Below are 19,387 nucleotides of genomic sequence, written 5' to 3'. Positions count from 1 at the left end.
AGGACTTAATGGCGGGTAGCCGCCACTTACTCTAAACACAAACATACACAGCTGCTATTTGTGACCCCAGGGTTCACTAGCACATCACTGTCTGCATATCTATTGCACAGACCCCTCGTGTAACGTACTGAACCAGCAGGAGGCACATCCTTGTAGGAAAAAAAACAGAGGAACATACAACATGAAAACAAAGAAATGGCTTTCTTTAAATCATTTATGTAAAACAGAACATACATGTGCTTTTTTTTTTTTCAGCATAACATTTTATCCTGAGACACTTTTAAAAAGTCTGTATCATAATTAACTTTGAAAACAGATATTCAGTGGTTTTATCCATGGCTTTAAGCATAGAGAATGATTTTAATGTGTAACTTGTTGTTGATTTCTAGGCATGACTGGGATCCTCCAGACAGAAAAGTAGACACAAGGAAATTTCGTTCTGAGCCGAGGAGTATTTTTGAATATGAACCTGGGAAGTCCTCCATTCTGCAGCATGAGAGACCAGTAAGCACTTGTCATTAAACAGAATGCCAGTTCTCTAGGCTTCCTGGGTTCCCAAATAAACCTGAACTTCATATTGTTTAGCAATTTTTATCACCAAGGTAATTTATTTAGTTGGCATTATTAAAAAATCATGCTTGTTGTACATCATGACTTGTGCATCTTATCTCAGAATCAAAGATGCACTCACTATTATACTGTCCAAATATAGGACTCATTGGCATGGAACTATAACTATGCCTAATCATGATCCTGAATTTAATTTTTTTTTAAAGTAAAAGAACACTCAAATGCTGCACTAAATTGCCCATCTACATTGCCAGTGAGAACAATCATTCCTGGACCTCTCTGATACAAAGGGATCAAGCAGTTCCATCCCTTCATTTCCATTATTGGTTTCTTAATATTTCTTTGACTTCAAGGGAAATTTTCCAAATGCCCGTTTTTATAACAATTGTTTTAATTGATTCTTATTAAATCTCTCTCAGGTTACCAAGCCTCAAGTCTCCTGACTGATTGTCAATCTAATGGATCAAGATTATATTTAACTTTGCAGCATTTTTTCCAATTATATGTTTTAATTATCTGCAAAGGAAAAGATCTATAAAGTTGAAAATAACCGCATGTCTCCTCAAAGTGCAGTTTAACAAACAGGCTCTTCCTTGGCCCTCTTAATTCCCCTAATCCTCCTTTCTGAGTCCTCTGCTTTCCCTCCTCGACCAATGCCTTCAGGATCTCTTTGAAATTATGAAATTCCTCTGCGTCATTTCTATCAAAACCTGCTTCTAGAGAAACCATTGTGCAGTTTACTCTTGTCCTTGTCTTGAAAGAATGTTAGGTGTCAGTGAACAGAAAATAGAGAGTTTTCTTTGTTAGTGTCTTTAAGAGTACCCAGGAAGCCACATCATTATATATAAGGTCAGCCCTGAAATTTGATTAGAAACCGTTGCGCACCACACCCAAGATGAGTGTCCTTGATTTAGTTTTCAAACCCTGTATTTATGCTTATATTCTTGAGAAACATGTTCCAGAACCTTATAATCACATAATTCATACAGGATATTTTTCTAAACCTTCTTTGCTTTTCTTCAAATTAACTTGTATCTTTTAGAGTAACAGGACTTTACCAGAAAAACTGAAAGAAAAAAAAAAAAAATGAACACCACTGAATTGCAGGTTCCACTGCAAACATATAACTCATTCACTAAGTTATATGATATAATATCATGATCTTTGAAATTTTTAGGATGAGAACTAATATCATGGTCTTTGAAATTTTTAGGATGAGACCATGAATTCACCATTGCATAAAATGGAAAAGATCAAAATCATCATGCAATATGAGCCTCAGATTTAAATGTAATTACCAAAACATTAATGATCATTCTAACAATGTCTGAGACCCTTAGGATGATGGGGGTTGTTACTGTCCCGGAATGCTTTTGCAGCTTTGGTGTCAGGAAACAGGATTGATTTTGGAAGCTGTCCATCAGGATATTTCTAGTATTTACTCATGCAACAAAATTTATGAAGCACCACCTATGTGCCAGACATTGGATTAGGTGCAGGGGACATGGCAATGAGCAAGACATAGTCTTTACCTCAAGGAACCTGGAGTCTGTTTAACCAATATGCAGAGTAGACCCACATTTGTAAGAAGTAGACCATCTCCAGTGTGGTTAAAACGGAGACACGCAGAATGAATTTGCCCCCCTCAATAGCTTATTCACAGTCCCTGTCATTGTGAATGAAATGTCCCTTTAGTCATGTCTTTGGGTTAATGCCTTGAAGACTCCAAGTTTAAAAACAGCAATGACAAAAGCAGTAGCAATAGTTGTAGCTCCTTACTGAGCACTTACTTAAGATGTCAGGCCTTGTAATTCATGCCTTATTACCATATAATGATCCCAACAATTGTATGAAGTAAATGTATGGAATTCCCATTTTACAGGTAGAGAGACTGAACACTTGTTAAGCAACCTTGCCCAGCTTCCCGTGGCTGGTTAGCACTGCACCTGGGAGCTGAGCCCACAGACTCACACCTGGTGCATTTCATCACCTGCACAATGCTAAACTGCAAACACATTTAGCTAGTAGTCATTATCACCTTAATTAGATGATTTGATTAACTATTTTATAGTATAAGTTAATTTGTTCACTTATAATAAATTCGTGTCCTGGATTTATTTGACCAGCAACCTGGGCCCTGAGTATTGTAGTTAAGACACAAAACCAATACACCCAGTATACTGAACTAGTTCTAAAAGGAATGGAAAGATCTGCAGGGCAGGTGTGGTTGAAGATTTGGATATTGATAGCTCTCTGCTGCCACAGGAAAAGGGCAGTGAAAGGAACCTAGAAACTTGGGCAAAAGTGAGAATGGATATCTCATGAAGAAACAGAAAGAACCAAAATGTTTATGCCTCCTAAACAATTTTGCTGAGGGCCAGCCTTATGCAAGATGATCTCAGCCAGTCATCTGTATCATTTTGGCCAGGCTTTTTATTATAGGGCTCAGCTAGTCTAGTATCTTCTTCTTTTCATCAACCCTGAATCCATTCCAATTGCCTCTCTAAACCAGGGAAAAAAGGGGGGGGGGCAGTGGTGCCATAGGGCATGATTGCAGAGATTGGCTATGTCTTGATATTTTGATAGAGTTTACATAAGATTTGAGACTGTCTTAGACACACGAGAGAGAGGATAGGGAGCAGGTTTGCTAAATAAGAGGGATGGGACAGCAAATGGACAGCAGGTAAGCTGTGAGGTTTAGCACTCTCACGTCTACTCCAAGACAGTTTGTGAGCATTCCTTTGCTCTTTTCATCTTTAATTTCTGTAAAGTATACACCACAGCTAGGGTACTCTTTGCTTCTCTTTTGAATTCCAAGATGACGCCATCATCTGCCCAGTCTTCCCAAATTGTCATCTTGGATTCCCCTCTCCCCAACCATCTCAAAGTCCTGCCTTCTGGAAGAAGCGCCACTGCCCTTCTCTGTCCATCTGGCCCACCACTGTCCACATCTGGATTACAATGTCAGCCACTAACTCATTTCCCTAATTCTCCAATCTCGTCTCCACACCATAGCTATGACAACCCTAGAAAGCCTCTTGCTCAAAACTTTCTCCTGGCTCTCAAGGGTCCTTAGAGCAAAGCCAAGTTCCTTAACATAATACACAAAAAACCTCGTAGTCTGGCCCCGCTGACCTCTGCAGCCCCGAGTACCTCCCTGCCCTTCCTGTCTCACCACATTGCAGCTCTACAGAGAGCTCTGCATGCCTCCTCCCTGAACCTCTGTCCAGCTGCCCCTTGGCCAGGAATGCTCTCTCTGCCACCTCTTTCCTCCCGTGGAAAGTCCCATATCTCCTGCTCAGCCTGGCTCACTTCGCCCAGGGCACCACCCTAACTTCTAGACACCAGATGCCTGCTTCCCCTGCTGTGAGGAGCCCTCCTAAAGCACGCTGCACTGCCCCTCACCACCCTGAATTGTAACAGCCTGCTCACTTGTCTGTGTCCCTCATTAGACTTTAAGCTCCTTGGAGGCATAGACCATATCTGGTGCACCAGTTGAATCCCTAGCACCTAGAGCAATGCCTGGCACAGGGTAGGTGCTCAGTGAACACACATTGAATTAATAATAAGGGAACGGGGATAGGTTTTACCCTTGGAGTTAGTGGTCAAGTTGGTGGGATGGAATCCTTGTTCTGTTGCTTATCTGTGAAGTCTGTATGATTCTAAGGACGAAAGGCACCCCCGTCTCCATCAAAGCACACACGAGGGGTCTCACACACTGCTGTTAGTAACTGTGGTTTCCTGATTCCCTGGCACATGAAGTGGGGAGAGGAGACAGTGCTATCTGAACAGAAGTCCTCTCCCAGACCCTGGCCAAAGGGATCCTCCTCTTCCTTAGAAATCAATGGAATGTATATTCATATTCTTTAATAGGAAAGTAAAAATGAATACAGTTTTTTGGAAGTGCCTGCATTCTCAACTGACTATAAATTCAGGAATGACGATTAAATGGCCCTAATGTTTGATCTAGAAAAGTACTCTGCAGTCACCAAGAATTTATCTTAAACTGACTTGAACCACAGTTTATTCCACGAGACAATTATATAAACTCTCTCCTGGGATTATATTGATAAAAATTCTACATCCTCTCTGGCTTGGATATATTTACAGGTGAACCACGTTAAATTCAATTAAGCACTGGTTTAGAACACCTTTCCCACTCCAGTACTCTTGCCTGGAAAATCCCATGGACGGAGGAGCCTGGGAGGCTACAGTCCGTGGAGTCGAGACTGAGCGACTTCACTGTCACTTTTCACTTTCATGTATTGGAGAAGGAAATGGCAACCCACTCCAGTGTTCTTGCCTGGAGAATCCCAGGGATGGCGGAGCCTGGTGGGCTGCCGTCTATGGGGTCACATAGAGTCGGACACGACTGAAGTGACTTAGCAGCAGCAGCAGCAGAACACCTGTATGCTTGAAAATAGAAAATAACGTGGAGATGTAATCTTTCTCTACGGTAACTAAACCCACACATGATAATGTGAGCAAACAATCACTGAAAATACAGTGCAGAGTTGAAATGCAATGTAAATCCTCAGTGAAATTAAACTTCTTTAGCAGTGAAGATTGTCACTAGAAGCTTAAGCTATAAAAATTGAGAGTTTCATCTGTTGGTTTAAATCATAAAAAATTGTCCTAACAATGTGTAGAGCATTTACTGTGGAATCTCAGTAAATATAAAACATAGTAGCCAATATCATTAAAGCTTAAAAATCTAATGAGCCTAAGTTATAAAGAACCAAATGACAGTGGCAATTTCTTTTTGTTCAGAACTGCAAATAGAAACCCCATGCCTGCAATAAGAATACTGAGAACAGGAGAATTTTTATAATCTGAAAAGCAGCACAATGCAACTGTAGAAAACAAACCTTGAAAAATAGGTTACCTTTAAATAAGAATTGTATGTGATGCATAGTTTTCAGTTTTCTTACACACCTTCCTCATGCGCTGTTGACCCAGCGTTCACTGTGAGCACAGGTGTGCTGCGTTTTTCACAATGAGACGAGACCCAAGGAGGGTAGAAAGAGGTGCAGCAGTATTGCAGCTCTTCTGTTGTCTTGTATGAGCATGGTTGTGCTTCCTAAATAGTTCTGAGTGTTAACATTTGTGTTGAACAATTGAAAACACTTGATTCACTCATGGAACGTGTTGTTTTGTGGGATCATGAGTATGTCTGTCTGTCTGTGGGCTGACCATCCGAATGTGTATCACTGACTTCCATGAGGCCCCTGTGTGCCTTAGGGTGACTCTAGGTTGCTACATAATACATTTAATTCTTGCCTGATTCAAAAGGTCAACCTCAGCAAAGAGAAAATTCCAGTTCTGCCACTTAGCATTTCTTTACCTGGCAGGCTCTGCTCAAGCCTGTGCCTTTCATTACGTCCCAAAGTTAGGGATAACTGCTAATGATCATTGTTCGGCGGGCGGTGGACAGGGGGGCGAGGTTCTTTTCTAATTTCTATTAGCATGTGCCCATTGAAACAGTAAATTGAAGTTTTATTCTACAAAATTATGTCATGGGAAGTTGGTGCTCTAAGGTGGGATGCGGGATGGTAGATAGTATTCTCCCTTTTCCCTAGTCTATCATTGAAATAGATTTCTATAAGTCAGAACTTAGTATATTTGTTTGCTGTATATATATACTTTTAAGGTGGAAATCAGAGTGAAGTTGTAACCACTGGAAAATATACTTATTTGTTTGGTAAATTTGCTGCCCTCTACTGTTCAAAACGTTTTTTTAAACAAATGTTTTCTCTTAAGAGAAGCTTCTGTCTCCCCTTAACAAAAATAAAGTATCGTACATGAAAACAGAGATTATAAAATCAAGAATTAACAATATTATTAAAGGTGTAGCATGAGAAACAGTGAGATTTGAAAAAGTTAAAGATTATTCTCCTCTGGAACCAGTACTGGGCCTCTTACACACAGAACAAAATTACTGGAAAATTCTAATATCATTTACCCTAAAAATCAGCTCCAGCCAAACTATTCCACAACATGCCTACATGCTGCAGCTATAATCTAAATGATAATTGGAGAAAAATAATATTTTAGTACAATCAAAATCTCAATGACTACTTTTGCACTATCGACTCAGAAATAAATTGAAACAGGTTTTTTAATTAAGGAAATGGTAAATTAGTTACCAGAATATTTTCTGTCCATTTCATTACTTCTGAAATGTAAACCAAACATAATGCTTACTAAAAGGAGAATACATCTCAAGATATCTGCAGCATTTTTCATAGTAATCATACAGTGTTTTCCATAATGTTATAATAGTAAAGGATAACAATATTTGAAAAGAAAGAAGTCTCAGCACTGTGTTTGTCCAGGCACAAGCTTTGTGACACTGCCATAACTAGTATCATAGTGTGTTTTGACTCACTTAGCACCCCATCGTAAATGTGTTACAAGGTTACTACATGGTCTTTATCACTTTGTTCATCACATATTTTGGGTATTGTAGGCCATTTCACTCTTCTGTTATGATGTCTCAGACTTTTTCTATCACTGCCTGTAACTACTATCACAATCTCAGAAAATACTGAAATAAAAAGCACATCTATTAAAAGACTTTGGATATAATTGATTATTAAATACAGACCGTGTGTTATTAACAAAACTACTGGGAATGCAACAGGCCAACAAAACACTTGGACAAGCGAGGCTCCAACATTGGCTTCTGTTCGAATATGGCGTACCTCAGAGGTTGTAGAGCACTTCTTCTGGAGCTGACGTGCAGTTACTCAGTGCGGGTCCTTGAGAGCTTTAGGGATTGGAAGAGAATATAAGGATCCACTTTGAGGCCGTGAGCACATCACAGACCTCTTGGACTATGTCCTCTCCTGGCCCAGGTGAATGGCTTTTAGAAAACAGGAGCTTTTTTTTCTCCCAATTTAAAATACTATCATCCAACTGCTCCACATTTAATTAGTGTCATGTAATGGAGTGGGAAATGCCAACCCGCTCCAGTACTGTTGCCTGGAAAATCCCACAGACAGAGAGGATCCTGGCCAATTACGGTCCATGGTGTCACAAAAGAGCCAGACACAACTTAGCCACTAAACAGTGAATTCTCAAAAAAGTCATAACCCACACATAGTACTTTAAGCATCCCTTTTGAATGTAAAATCAGTAGCCTGAATCAGTCTGGTCAGGCATGTATTATTTAAAAGCATTAAGGATATTGCTGGGTAAAGTAAATGCTCTTTTTTTTTTTCTGTTATCAAAGCAATTGTATATATTTTCTCAACCTGCTTATATTTAACAGTCCTAGTTTTTGTACCTTAAATATGACATTCAGAAACCACTGGAGAGGTGAAAGTCAACTATAAAAAAATTTTTTTTTTTTTAGTTTTTCTCTAGAATGTTAACCAGGGTTGGATTTTCTCTCTTCCCCAACCCTTGACTGACCATATGAAAAACCCCTCCCCACCCACATCCATGTCTCTAGCTCAAGGTGGACAGGTAGGTGATACTTGGGGTATCATAAAACGTGACCTTTCTTCGCTTTGTGAAGGCTCTCCACACTGTCTTCAGTGTTCTGGATCAGTCCTAAATTATCTGGGGGCCCCTGGGGCATTTACTTTCCTGGAACGTTTTCTTCTGCCTGACTTAAGGCAGGGCACGACGCACTGCTAGCTGGCGTCCTGTTGGCTCCCACCAAGAACCTCTATCTAATGAAACAGTTTGTCCTTCACCCCTTTTTCTTGCAGCCCCCTCTCCCAACCACTCCGACACCTGTTCCAAGGGACCCTGGCCGGAAGCCTATTTCTATGTCACCCTGCGGAGAAGTAACTGGTAGCCCCTCCCCTCCGCCCAGGACCAGTATCCCCGCACCAAGCCCGTGCGCCCCGGCTCTCTCCCCCATCCGGGTGAGCTCCTTCCTTCTTTAACTCACGCCGTCCGTCGGGAAGTTCAGGTGTAGCCCTTGTTCCCCAGAAGCTGAGAAGATAATCAGAGGCTGGCTACTCACCGTCACCCCCCACCTTGCTGCCCTTTTCTCTCCCACTGAGACTTCCGGGTTCCTCATGTCCAGGGCCGCTAACAATCTCCCAGCACTGCTCACTCCTCCCCCGACATTGTATCTCTTCCCACGTACCCCCCCCCCCGCCCCCCGCTTCCCTCCCCGAGGCTCTCCAAGTGCCTGCACCCAAGTCAGCTGTGAGCAGAAGGCAGGCTCACTCACTGGCACCCCTGAGGGCAGGGGCGATGGAGGCACTCGCCCAGAAGAGCTACCTGGGGACGGAGTTGAGCCTGTTTTAATACCTTGCTGGGCTATCAGTGCTCAACCTCACTGTCACAGAGAGTCTGTCATAGTTTATGCGTCCAGCTAAGGAGAAAACCAGAAATGATGGCAGAGAAAACAACGAGGGCCTAAGTGATGCCCTCGAAGCTAAACCTTCATATCCTAAAGTGACTCATTTTACTTTACCTCCTCTGTTCTCTCTGGCTGAGATTTGTTGGATGAAAGTTGATGCATGTTTATGTGCGAACGTGTGTGTTTTTCATGCCTCACAGCGTTGCCCTCACTTAGCTCAGTGTGACTTTTCCTTCCCTTTTCCTTCACATCTGCTCCAGACTGATCGCATAAATCCAGATGACATAGATTTAGAAAATGAGCCCTGGTATAAATTCTTTTCAGAACTGGAGTTTGGACGCCCGGTAAGTGAGGCTAGACTGTTAATATAAAACAATTAGGAGAATGTTGTTTGATTTTTAAAACATAATTGTTATCAGAAGAGATAGGTGTCATTTAGAGAATAAGAGCTGAATTCTATAGACACCAAAAACCACTGAAAAAAGTATATTCTATATACACAAATTTGGTACAGCTTAGCTCACACTTACTTCTCTACCAAATGGTTAAACATGTTCAGACACTGCCTATATAGTTCTTTTTTTCCCCCACCAAATCATACATTAGGATTACTTTATATCAAATTGCAAATTCAAAATGTTGAACCAGTATCTGTCTTCCCATAGTCTGACAATTCTTGATAGAAGATTTGTATTTGTTTACAGTCCATTTAGGTCTAATTCAATCAGAAGAGCATCCCGTGAAATTTACGATAATAAAAATTACTATGATGATAGCTTCTGTTTGCTTTGGAATCACCAAGCACCTGCAGAGGGCCTGTTCTGTGTGATCTCAGAGAGACCTCACAGCATCCCTCCAGTAAGAAAAAGCCAGAGGCCAGAGGGTTAATTAATTTGCCCAAGATAGCAACTGGCAGAGTCAGAAGTTAATCCCAGACCTATCAAAAAACAAACAAAAAACAAACATCCTGGGAAATCCCTACTATAATATACTGCTAGAATATCACCACCATAAAATGTCTCATTTGGTCTTAGCATGAAAAGAAAGGGAAAAACAAGGAAACCCTGTGGACCTTGATATCCCCTCCTGCTACTGAAAATCACAACATCTCTAGTCCCCAAAACCCCACCAATAAGAATTGCTTAGTCTGGGATAAAGAGTTGACCCAAGCTTCAAATAACAATTTCCTCTATCAACTCAAATTTTATTGGGGAAGTGCAGATGCCAATAGCCGTGCATTTGATGTCTGTCAACTACACAGTTTTTATACTTTCATTGGTGTTTCTGAATTTTACATGCCTGAAGAACATACTGAATGCACTGCACAGAAGTTTTAGTAAATCTTTCTTTTATCATATCATGTACTGATTTATACACTCATATACTGACCATGTATTATATACTAGGTGGTTATAGTGGTTAGTTCCTTTTATCCATTAAAATGCAAAGGAGACTTGATTAGACTCATTATATCTTATTGAACTGGATCAAAAGTGACTGTAAATGAATATAAACCAAATATTTTTTAGAATTTCTATAAGTAATAGGAAGAATATTTTCCCTAATTTGTATCTAAGTATTCACATAAATTGGGCTTCCCAGGTGGCTCAGTGGTAAAAGAATCCACCTGCCAATGCAGGAGACCTGGGTTCGATCCCTGAGTTGGGAAGATCCCCTGGAGAAGGAAATGGTGACCCACTCCAGTATTCTTGCCTGGGAAATTCCATGGACAGAGGAACCTGGTGGGCTGCAGTCCATGGGATCACAAAAGATTAGGACACAACATAGTGACTATAACAACAACTCACATAAATGCATTTCACTTTAGAGAAAAAAAATTTCCCAGCTTTAATTTAAATGTGTTGTCATTACTGTTGATTATAGACAGTTCACAGGGGATAGAACCAATTTCTGTTCTGAGCCTAAATTGTCACCATTTTTCTACAATCGTTTTCAGCTACACGTGGAAACTCACCAGCATGCTATCCACCTGCTCCTTCGGTGTTTCTTTAATGTACCTTGCATTCCTCTGCGGCTAGAGACTAGGAGTGCTAATTTTGGTTTGATGAAATGAGTTTATACTAATCAAATCACTCGTGATTTTGCCCAGTGCTTGAAAATATTTGCGAGCATTGCACTCCTCCTCCTGGGCCCCCGGCCCCCGCCTCGCCGTTTTGCTCCGTTCGTGTCGCTCTTTTGTGTGTATCTGATGCTGTCGGCCAGGCTCTAACTGTTGTCACCTTTCCCACATGGTCATTCCTTGCTGCCATTGATTCTCCTCCATTCCATCTCTACACTTCTGCTTATGTGGTGCATCTACACCCAGCCTCCCAAAAAGGCTCTGGACTATGTTCAAGATCATTCTCCTCGTGTTTCCAATGAGGTAAAAAAACAAATTACTTTCTTTTTCAGATTTCTTTCTTGGGCGCTGTTACTGTGATTCTGAACATCCATGTTTTACGAGTCACTAAAGTATCTATAACCTGTTTTTTAAAATCTATCTTTGCACCATTGTGTTGTATCCAGTATCACTGCTTGGACGTTAATTACATCACAGTTGTTGGCTCTTTAGGTGAACAATCATGCCAATCGCTACTTTCAGGTGAACTATTCAATGCATCCTGGTATCTGAGTGTGATAATCAAAAAGCATTATTGCTTATATCTGATTATACTGAATAAAATACTGCCGGAAATCTCCTCAGAGCCATTTTATCATCATGCTTGGAGGTACAGAATGACAGTTTAGACTCTTAGATGATCAGATTTTTTTTTTTGGTTGCCATACTATGTGGCACAAGGAAATTCCCTAATCAGGGATCAAAATCACATCCCCTATGGTGGAAAATGTAATCTTAACCACTGGACCACTGGGGAAGTCCCATAATCAGATTTGTTATGTCTCATATATTCCTAAAATTTATTTCAATTCTTTCTTTTTCACAGATACAACTTCTAGATTTTAACATCAGATAAAATCAAGAATAGGACTGACAAATAACTGGCACACATGTTACGACTTCCTAGGCAAACATTACTACGCCCTTGGCAGACATTACGGATCCTTCTCAATGCTGTGATCCAGGAAGCCACTATAATAGATTAGATTACCACTGGCACATGAGATGAAACGTATTTTCCATCTCTGTATATGATGTTCATGACAATCTGATACATAAAAAAATATTATGCCTGGCAATGTAAAGTATTATTTGAATTAGTCAAAAAGAGTATAAGAAATTATACAGAGCCAAAAGCTTCTTCTCTGCAAAGAAGAATGAAATTATTTTGGAAAGTAGATTTAGGACTCATTAATAAACATAAACAAAAGTGATGGTGGTTTAAACATTAGCTAATAAGAAACAAAAAACCTCCCGTGGGAATTTATAGACGCAGCTGGATGAGAGCAAAGTGAATGAACTGGCTTTTGCAGTAGTTTTTACATAGTAGTTTCTCTGTGATCCTAAATAAATTAAAAAAACAATATTTTCATCAAAAAGTCTTAATTCAATTAAATATATTCAATTAGAAAATAAAACTAGTAGGAGACCTATGCTGTGGGATGTACTACTGACACACGATGGTGATAACTGGAATTGCAGGCACAGTTGCAGGAGAAGATACCCAACTATTTAGAGCAATCTGCAATTCCAATGACTCTCCCTGAGGTATGCATCAGAGTGTATGTTAAAACAGAGAAGTGTATAAATATTTATATATTAAATAAAAAGTTATATAGAATCTGAAGAAAGAATATCATTTCAACATACAAACAAAGGATTTACTTCAGAATTCGATAAGGTCACATATTTCTCTTAGATATCCTGGCCAAATATTTCCAGGATATTATTAAGACAGTTCATTGAGAACTGAGATGGAATTCAGAGATCACCATGTCTAACCCACTCATTTTTCAGTCAAGAAAGGTAGAGTCCAACTATTTTAAGAAATACATTCAAAACTAGATGATAGTATGATGGCAAATTAAAGATAGAAAACATCTCCTAAACTTCCTTTATACCATACTTCTTAGCACTTCCAAGAGATGTACTAAGAACTAAAACCTTTTAGATACAAATTTGTTTTATTTGTTTATACTATTATACAAGTTATACTACTTAATAATTATAGATTTCTGTAAAATACATTTCTATAATTAATATTACATAATAATACTTGGTGTAAAAATAGTAGAAAATTAATTTATGCATTCTGTAATGTTAATGATAGTGATGAAAATATCACATATAGACGCACTTGGATATTTAAACTGATTTTCATCTTCTCTTTGGGACTGAGAAGAGGGTGTTATTTGTTCTGATAGCATATTAACTATATTATTAATTTCACATCATGGTTTTTCAGTGTTAAAAAATACTCTGATAAGGTACTGAATTCTGTCTCTAATAACCTCATGTAAAACATTTCTGGTAAAATTTGTAATTGATTGAACATCAACCTAGCTACCATTTTTTATTCAGTGCCTAGTATATGCCACGAATAACACATTTTTAATCCATAAGTATAAGTGAGAAACTGACATTAATAAGGAACAAGTAAGGATTTTTAAGCAAAGTTTAACCACATGATCACTTAGACTCAATGTCTGTACTTTATTAAATGCCCTTCATTTGGGTGTATTAAAATAATGGTAAAATGTAAATAGTCAGTACATTATAATAGATAAAACAGGTACCTCCTCTCTGAAGACAATTTCCATTTCAGAATGAGTACCAATCATATACAAAGATTTCTCTTAGTCATCTATCTAAACTTCTTATTGCTTCCTTATAATTTAATACTGAACCATTTCCTTTGAGCATACATCACAATACTGGTTTCAGTTTATTTTACCTTGTGGAAACCAGCACATGGAGGAATAATTTTAGCTTCTTAGCATAAGTCTAAAACACAGTTTAACAGCATGGAGTCTTCGCTTCTTACACTATGTTTTATTTCATATTACAATACTGTTTAGGCTCATCTCAAGCTAGTGATTCAAAATTTCTGATCACTTTAAGGGTATTCTAAGAGTGTCCACACATGGACACTTTTTTTGACCAACTGGGCACTGTGGTTGGGTGTCCCATGAAAGCTGTGAACCACACAGATGTTCTGAGGCTCTTTGGTGCTGCTCTTCTGCAAACATGAAAAACTAATATTTATAAATCAGAATATAATTATCTGGTTTTATTTATTTACTTGTTTTCCATCCTTCTTATTTATATTTATCTTTCCACCCTGCCAATATCCAATTTACAGTAGCAAGTTAAAACAGTCATTAAACTTACCCGGTTAGCAGACCAATTTTTTTTTCTATCTTTTTATTTGTTGAGAACCTCAGAATCTAAGTATTTTATATATGCTTTTTCTCCGTCTAAAAAGAGGGAGTAGTATTCTCTTGCATAGGGATGCTTTGTTTGTTTGGGGGCAATTCCATTCTCATTCAGTATAAATGAAAATAATAGTTAATAGAAGATATTTTAAAGTCGTGTGTAATGGGGCTTGTGAGTATATATATACACACATACGTGGTATGCATTTTCCTAGACATCCTAGACATCATACATCATACCACAACTACTTACCTCTCAAATCCATGTCTAACAAAAAATTGTTAATATATATTTCATTGTATTGCTCAGAATGAAGGAGTATGAAAATGGTGTGTACAATAAGCATTTGGAATTATTTATCAAATTTATAGTATCTATTTTTCTTTGTTCTATATCCATGGACAACTGAAAGCTGCTTTTCTGACTAAAAGATTAAAAGTCCACTTTTAAAGAAAAGTTTATACTTTGATTCATTAAATATTCTATTTTAACCTAACCCTGAATGTAAATAATTGCAAAGATACAAATCTGTACCTGATTCAAGGACCAGGTAGTTTAATTTCAAACCAAATTCTGTGGTTTTTTTATTTAAAAAGTCATGTTTATGTTGACAGACGAAAGAAGTCCTGCTTAAATTTTATGTCTACATAAAAATTACACCTGGCAATATGACAAAAACGTATAAAGATTTATGCTTTATAAGGATTGAATGATGGCTACAAATACTTCTTTAAACATCAAACCATTTCTTTATATGAGAAATTTCTATTTATAGTCTGTTTCTACATGAAGGGGTAATTTTTCTTTTTCTCACCCTAGGCAATGTTTGATTTATGAATATTTTTAGTTACACAGAGAAAAGTACAGTTGGCCCTCCATATCTGTAGGTTCCACATTCATGGATTCAACCAACTTAGGGACAAATATATTTTCCCCACAAAAAAAAAAAAAATCCAGAAATATCCAAAAAGCAAAACTTGAATTTGCCATGCTAGCAGCTATTTCTATAGCATTTACATTGCATTAGGTATTATAAGTAATCTAGAGATGATTTAAAGTATACAAAATATGTGGGTAAGTTATATGCAAATAGTACACCATTGAACATAAGGGACTTGAGATCTTCAGATTTTTGGTATCCTTGGGGAGCTCCTGGAACCAACTCCCCTCAAATTGTATATCAGATGAAAAAGTAGATAAGAGGAAAGTAGAAATTAGGCTTCATGACTTCTTTTTGGGAAAACAATTTAATGCCCATAATTGGTATTTTTAATGTCAATTTTGACAATATTCTTTTTAGAATACCTAACTTAATGTCCAGGGATACACAAAATTTTGCCAAGGTAAAAATTTTCATGTTAACTACCCTTCTGTCTTAACAGGCCTCATTGTATCAATCCTCTATAGACAGAAGCCTGGAAAGACCCACTAGGTAAGAATCTCTTTACAGGCGGTGAGGTGGGGAGGGAGGCTCAAAAGGGAGGACATATGTGTGTACTTGGAGCTGATTCACATTGTTGTACAGCAGAAACCAACATAACATTGTAGAGCAGTTATTCTCCAAATGAAAAATTTTTTAAATCTCCTTACATTATGCAACCAAAATATTTTATGCCAGTAGTTTCTTTTTCAGTGAAATAGTAATGATAAATTTTTTATCCTTTATTTTAAGCACCATAATTCATGAAATTGTTTTAACTTGTTTCTGCATCATTTTATATGAGGAAATATTCAAGAATGTATAAAGTTTAAGTGAAATAATTCTAGGTCACTTTACAGGCCGAGAAACTCTTGCCTTTCCTGTCTCCTCCATACTCAGTTGTCTTCTCCTTAGATAAGGATTATAAACATCTAATTTTCCATACTGTTAGATGATATGATGAGGATACATTTTTTAAAACTGTAGTAAATGATAAACAATTTTATAAATTATGTCCTGCATATATTTGTTCATTATACTCTGACCACACATTTCAAAATACCATGGAGTCGTTGTGTGCAACTCCATGGACTGTAGCCTACCAGGATCCTTTGTCCATGGGATTTCCCAGGCAAGAATACTGCAGCAAGTTGCCATTTCCTTCTCCAGGGGATCTTTCCAACCCAAAGATCGAACCCACATCTCCTGTGTCTACTGCATTGTCAGGCATGTTCTTTACCACTGAGCCACCAGGGAAGGCCTAGAAATACTGTTACAACTGATAAATGAGAACTTACCATATACCAGGCATTCTAAGTACATAAAATATACTCAAGCCTTAATTATGAATTAAGTACTATTATCTACATTTTATCTCTAGTAAATGGAAACTTAGGCTTCATAGCATGCCAGGTTTACACAGTCAGCAAGGGACAAAGTATCAGTTCAGTTCAGTCACTCAGTCGTGTCCGACTCTCTGCGACCCCATGAATCGCAGCACACCAGGCCTCCCTGTCCATCACCATCTCCCGGAGTTCACTCAAACTCACGTCCATCGAGTCGGTGATGCCATCCAGCCATTCCATCCTCTGTCGTCCCCTTCTCCTCCTGCCCCCAATCCCTCCCAGCATCAGAGTCTTTTCCAATGAGTCAACTCTTCACATGAGGTGGCCAAAGTACTGGAGTTTCAGCTTTAGCATCATTCCTTCCAAAGAAATCCCAGGGCTGATCTCCTTCAGAGTGGACTGGTTGGATCTCCTTGCAGTCCAAGGGACTCTCAAGAGTCTTCTCCAACACCACAGTTCAAAGTATAACTGAACCCAAATTACCTGTAGGTCCTAACTGTGCTAAGAGACTACCAAGGCAAGTTCTGTTTGTAGGCCTTCAACATCACCCTTACCTTAAAGTACTACAGAACTTCAGACACAATTCAGTGACAATACTGAAAAATGCAGACTCCCAGCCATATCATATCATCAGCAACAAATATTCAACAATAATTTGCCCTTCTGCAAATTTCTATCAACATAAATGAAAAACGTGGTAAACTGGATCCTTTGTACATTGGTTTCACGCATGCCATTTAACAGCATTAAGGTCACTAAGAAAAGAGCTCACCAAACCCCTCCTTTTATGTCTTGTGCAATTATGTATGTACCTAGAATATTTGAATTTTAGAGTTCTAATCTAACTTCAATAAAGACACACAGACCCTGACAGGATAATAATAGAAGATGGGCATCCTCTTTGGAAGAATGCAGACAAATTCCAAGGTCTGGCTCCACCTCTATACGTGCATAGTCTGTAGGTTCCATTTATTGAAATACCTCATAGGTTACTGTGCATGCATGCTGTATAAGACAATAATGTCAGTAAATAGCATACTTTGGTCATAGGACCTGTTATACTGTTGCTGCTGGTGGTGGTGGAATTGTATCTAATGATTTGACAGACAGCATGCTATGTGATGTACATATTCGTTCATTAATGTTTGTCTTAAACAATGCTGTACTCAGAACCATGATAAAAAAAAAAATCTGCCCTTACAGGCTATCAGCATCTTTTAATACAACTAAGTGAAAGGACTCTAAATAGTTTATTTGATGACCAGATTATTGGTTATTCATTAATTAAATGTTGGAATTGCAGTGTAAGATTTTTAAAGCTACGATGATTAGGAAAAACCTTATGGAAAGCTTGAAGTAAGAGAAATTGGTCTTATCAGATTTCCTCCTTCTTTCCAGTCATCTCTTCCATTTCGGCATCCCTCCTCTGGATATATTCATGTTGGTGCAACTCCTCTATATAGAGAAAAAATGTATGGTACAAGTCATGGCACTGAATTGTCAGTAACAAAATACTACTCTAATAGGAGAATTTTTACTTTAAATGGTGATTATAAACTTATGTTCATACAAAAACCTGTACATGGATTTTACAGTAGCTTTATTCATAATTGCCAAAATGCAGAAGCGACCAAGGTGTCCTTCAATAGGAGAATGGATAAACAATGGCACATTCATATAATGGAATATTATTCAATGATATGAAGAAATGAGCTATCCAGCAATGAAAGGACATGGACGTACTTAAGAGCACACTGCTAAACGAAAGAAGCTAATCTGAAAACATTGTATACTCTTGATTCCAACTACATGACATTCTGGAAAAGGGAAAACTAGAAACAATAAAAAGATCAGTGGCCACCAGGTGTCATCGGGAGGCAGGGATGAAGGGGGTGAGCCCAGGGGATTTTTATGGTAATGACACTACTTTATATGATACAATATATGATACTTTATATGAGGGATGTATGTATGTGTATATGTCGTCATACATTCGTCAAACCCATAGGATGTTCAACAGAAAACATGGACCCTAATATAAACTATGGGCTTTAATTACATTGAATAATAATATACTGATATGATTCATCAACTGCAAGAAATGTACCACACTAACAAAGATGATAATAACAGGCGAAACCGTGTGCAAGAGAAAGGGAGTACATGGGAACTCTCTGTACTTTCCAATCAATTTTTCTATAAACATGAAACTGTTCTGAAAAATAAAGTCTAGGAAGTCCTAACCACAGCAATCAAACAAAATAAAAAAAGAAAAAGAAAAGATATCCAAATAGTAAAGGAAGAAATGAATCTGTCACTCTTTGCAGATGAGCCTGTTAATTTTCAAAGAGGTGACTGTAAATAAATAGTTTTTTATATTAAGTAATGAATTCCAAAAAATGCAGTTTGGGGGATGAAGGGTGAGAGTCATTCTGTGGCCACCTCTAGCACCTTCCACTATCTTTCTGGTTCACATTTGAATCCCTGCAACACCAGCCAAACTGAAGCCAATTCCTTCTTGCAGTTCTGCAAGCATGGCCAGCGACTTTAGGAAAAGGCGGAGGAGCGAGCCTGCGGTAGGACAGCCCAGGGGCCTGGGGGACCCGAGTGCAAGGAGCACTAGCCCAGGCCGAGCAGACCTCCCAGGATCAAGCACCACCCTGACAAAATCCTTCATTAGTTCTTCTCCTTCTTCTCCGTCAAGAGCAAAAGGTGAGTGGCAATAAATGGCGTGTAAATAATTTACTAGTTCAAGTTTTAACCTTGGGAGAGCTGGTCCAATGATGACCACCCAGAGATGGTTAGGGTTAGTATTTTAATAAAATATAGTTTCAAAACAATAGCTTTCCTATACACAGACTAAGTCAGGATGATGAACCTTCTGAATGGCTTAA

The 19,387-nt window shown here is 38.5% G+C and overlaps 1 protein-coding gene across 43 annotated transcripts in view; it reads left to right on the top strand.

Annotated features, from left to right (window-relative positions):
- Nucleotides 1-19,387, top strand: part of SORBS2 (sorbin and SH3 domain containing 2) — a 326,123-nt gene that overhangs the window by 263,654 nt on the left and 43,082 nt on the right. For 25 of the 43 annotated variants that reach the window (XM_027529620.1, XM_027529616.1, XM_027529623.1 and 22 more), the window contains 6 exons: nucleotides 390-504; nucleotides 8,289-8,447; nucleotides 9,154-9,237; nucleotides 11,220-11,276; nucleotides 15,611-15,660; nucleotides 19,018-19,205. In XM_027529620.1, coding sequence (XP_027385421.1) covers nucleotides 390-504; nucleotides 8,289-8,447; nucleotides 9,154-9,237; nucleotides 11,220-11,276; nucleotides 15,611-15,660; nucleotides 19,018-19,205 — 653 coding nt within the window. The remainder of the gene's footprint in view (nucleotides 1-389; nucleotides 505-8,288; nucleotides 8,448-9,153; nucleotides 9,238-11,219; nucleotides 11,277-15,610; nucleotides 15,661-19,017; nucleotides 19,206-19,387) is intronic. The other 18 variants (XM_027529644.1, XM_027529639.1, XM_027529661.1 and 15 more) reach the window with 5 other exon arrangements.

The sequence above is a fragment of the Bos indicus x Bos taurus genome, chromosome 27 (assembly GCF_003369695.1).
Source record: "Bos indicus x Bos taurus breed Angus x Brahman F1 hybrid chromosome 27, Bos_hybrid_MaternalHap_v2.0, whole genome shotgun sequence".
Lineage (NCBI taxonomy): Eukaryota > Metazoa > Chordata > Mammalia > Artiodactyla > Bovidae > Bos > Bos indicus x Bos taurus.
Note: the sequence above shows the minus strand (reverse complement) of the source record. Positions and strands in the feature narration are given on the sequence as shown.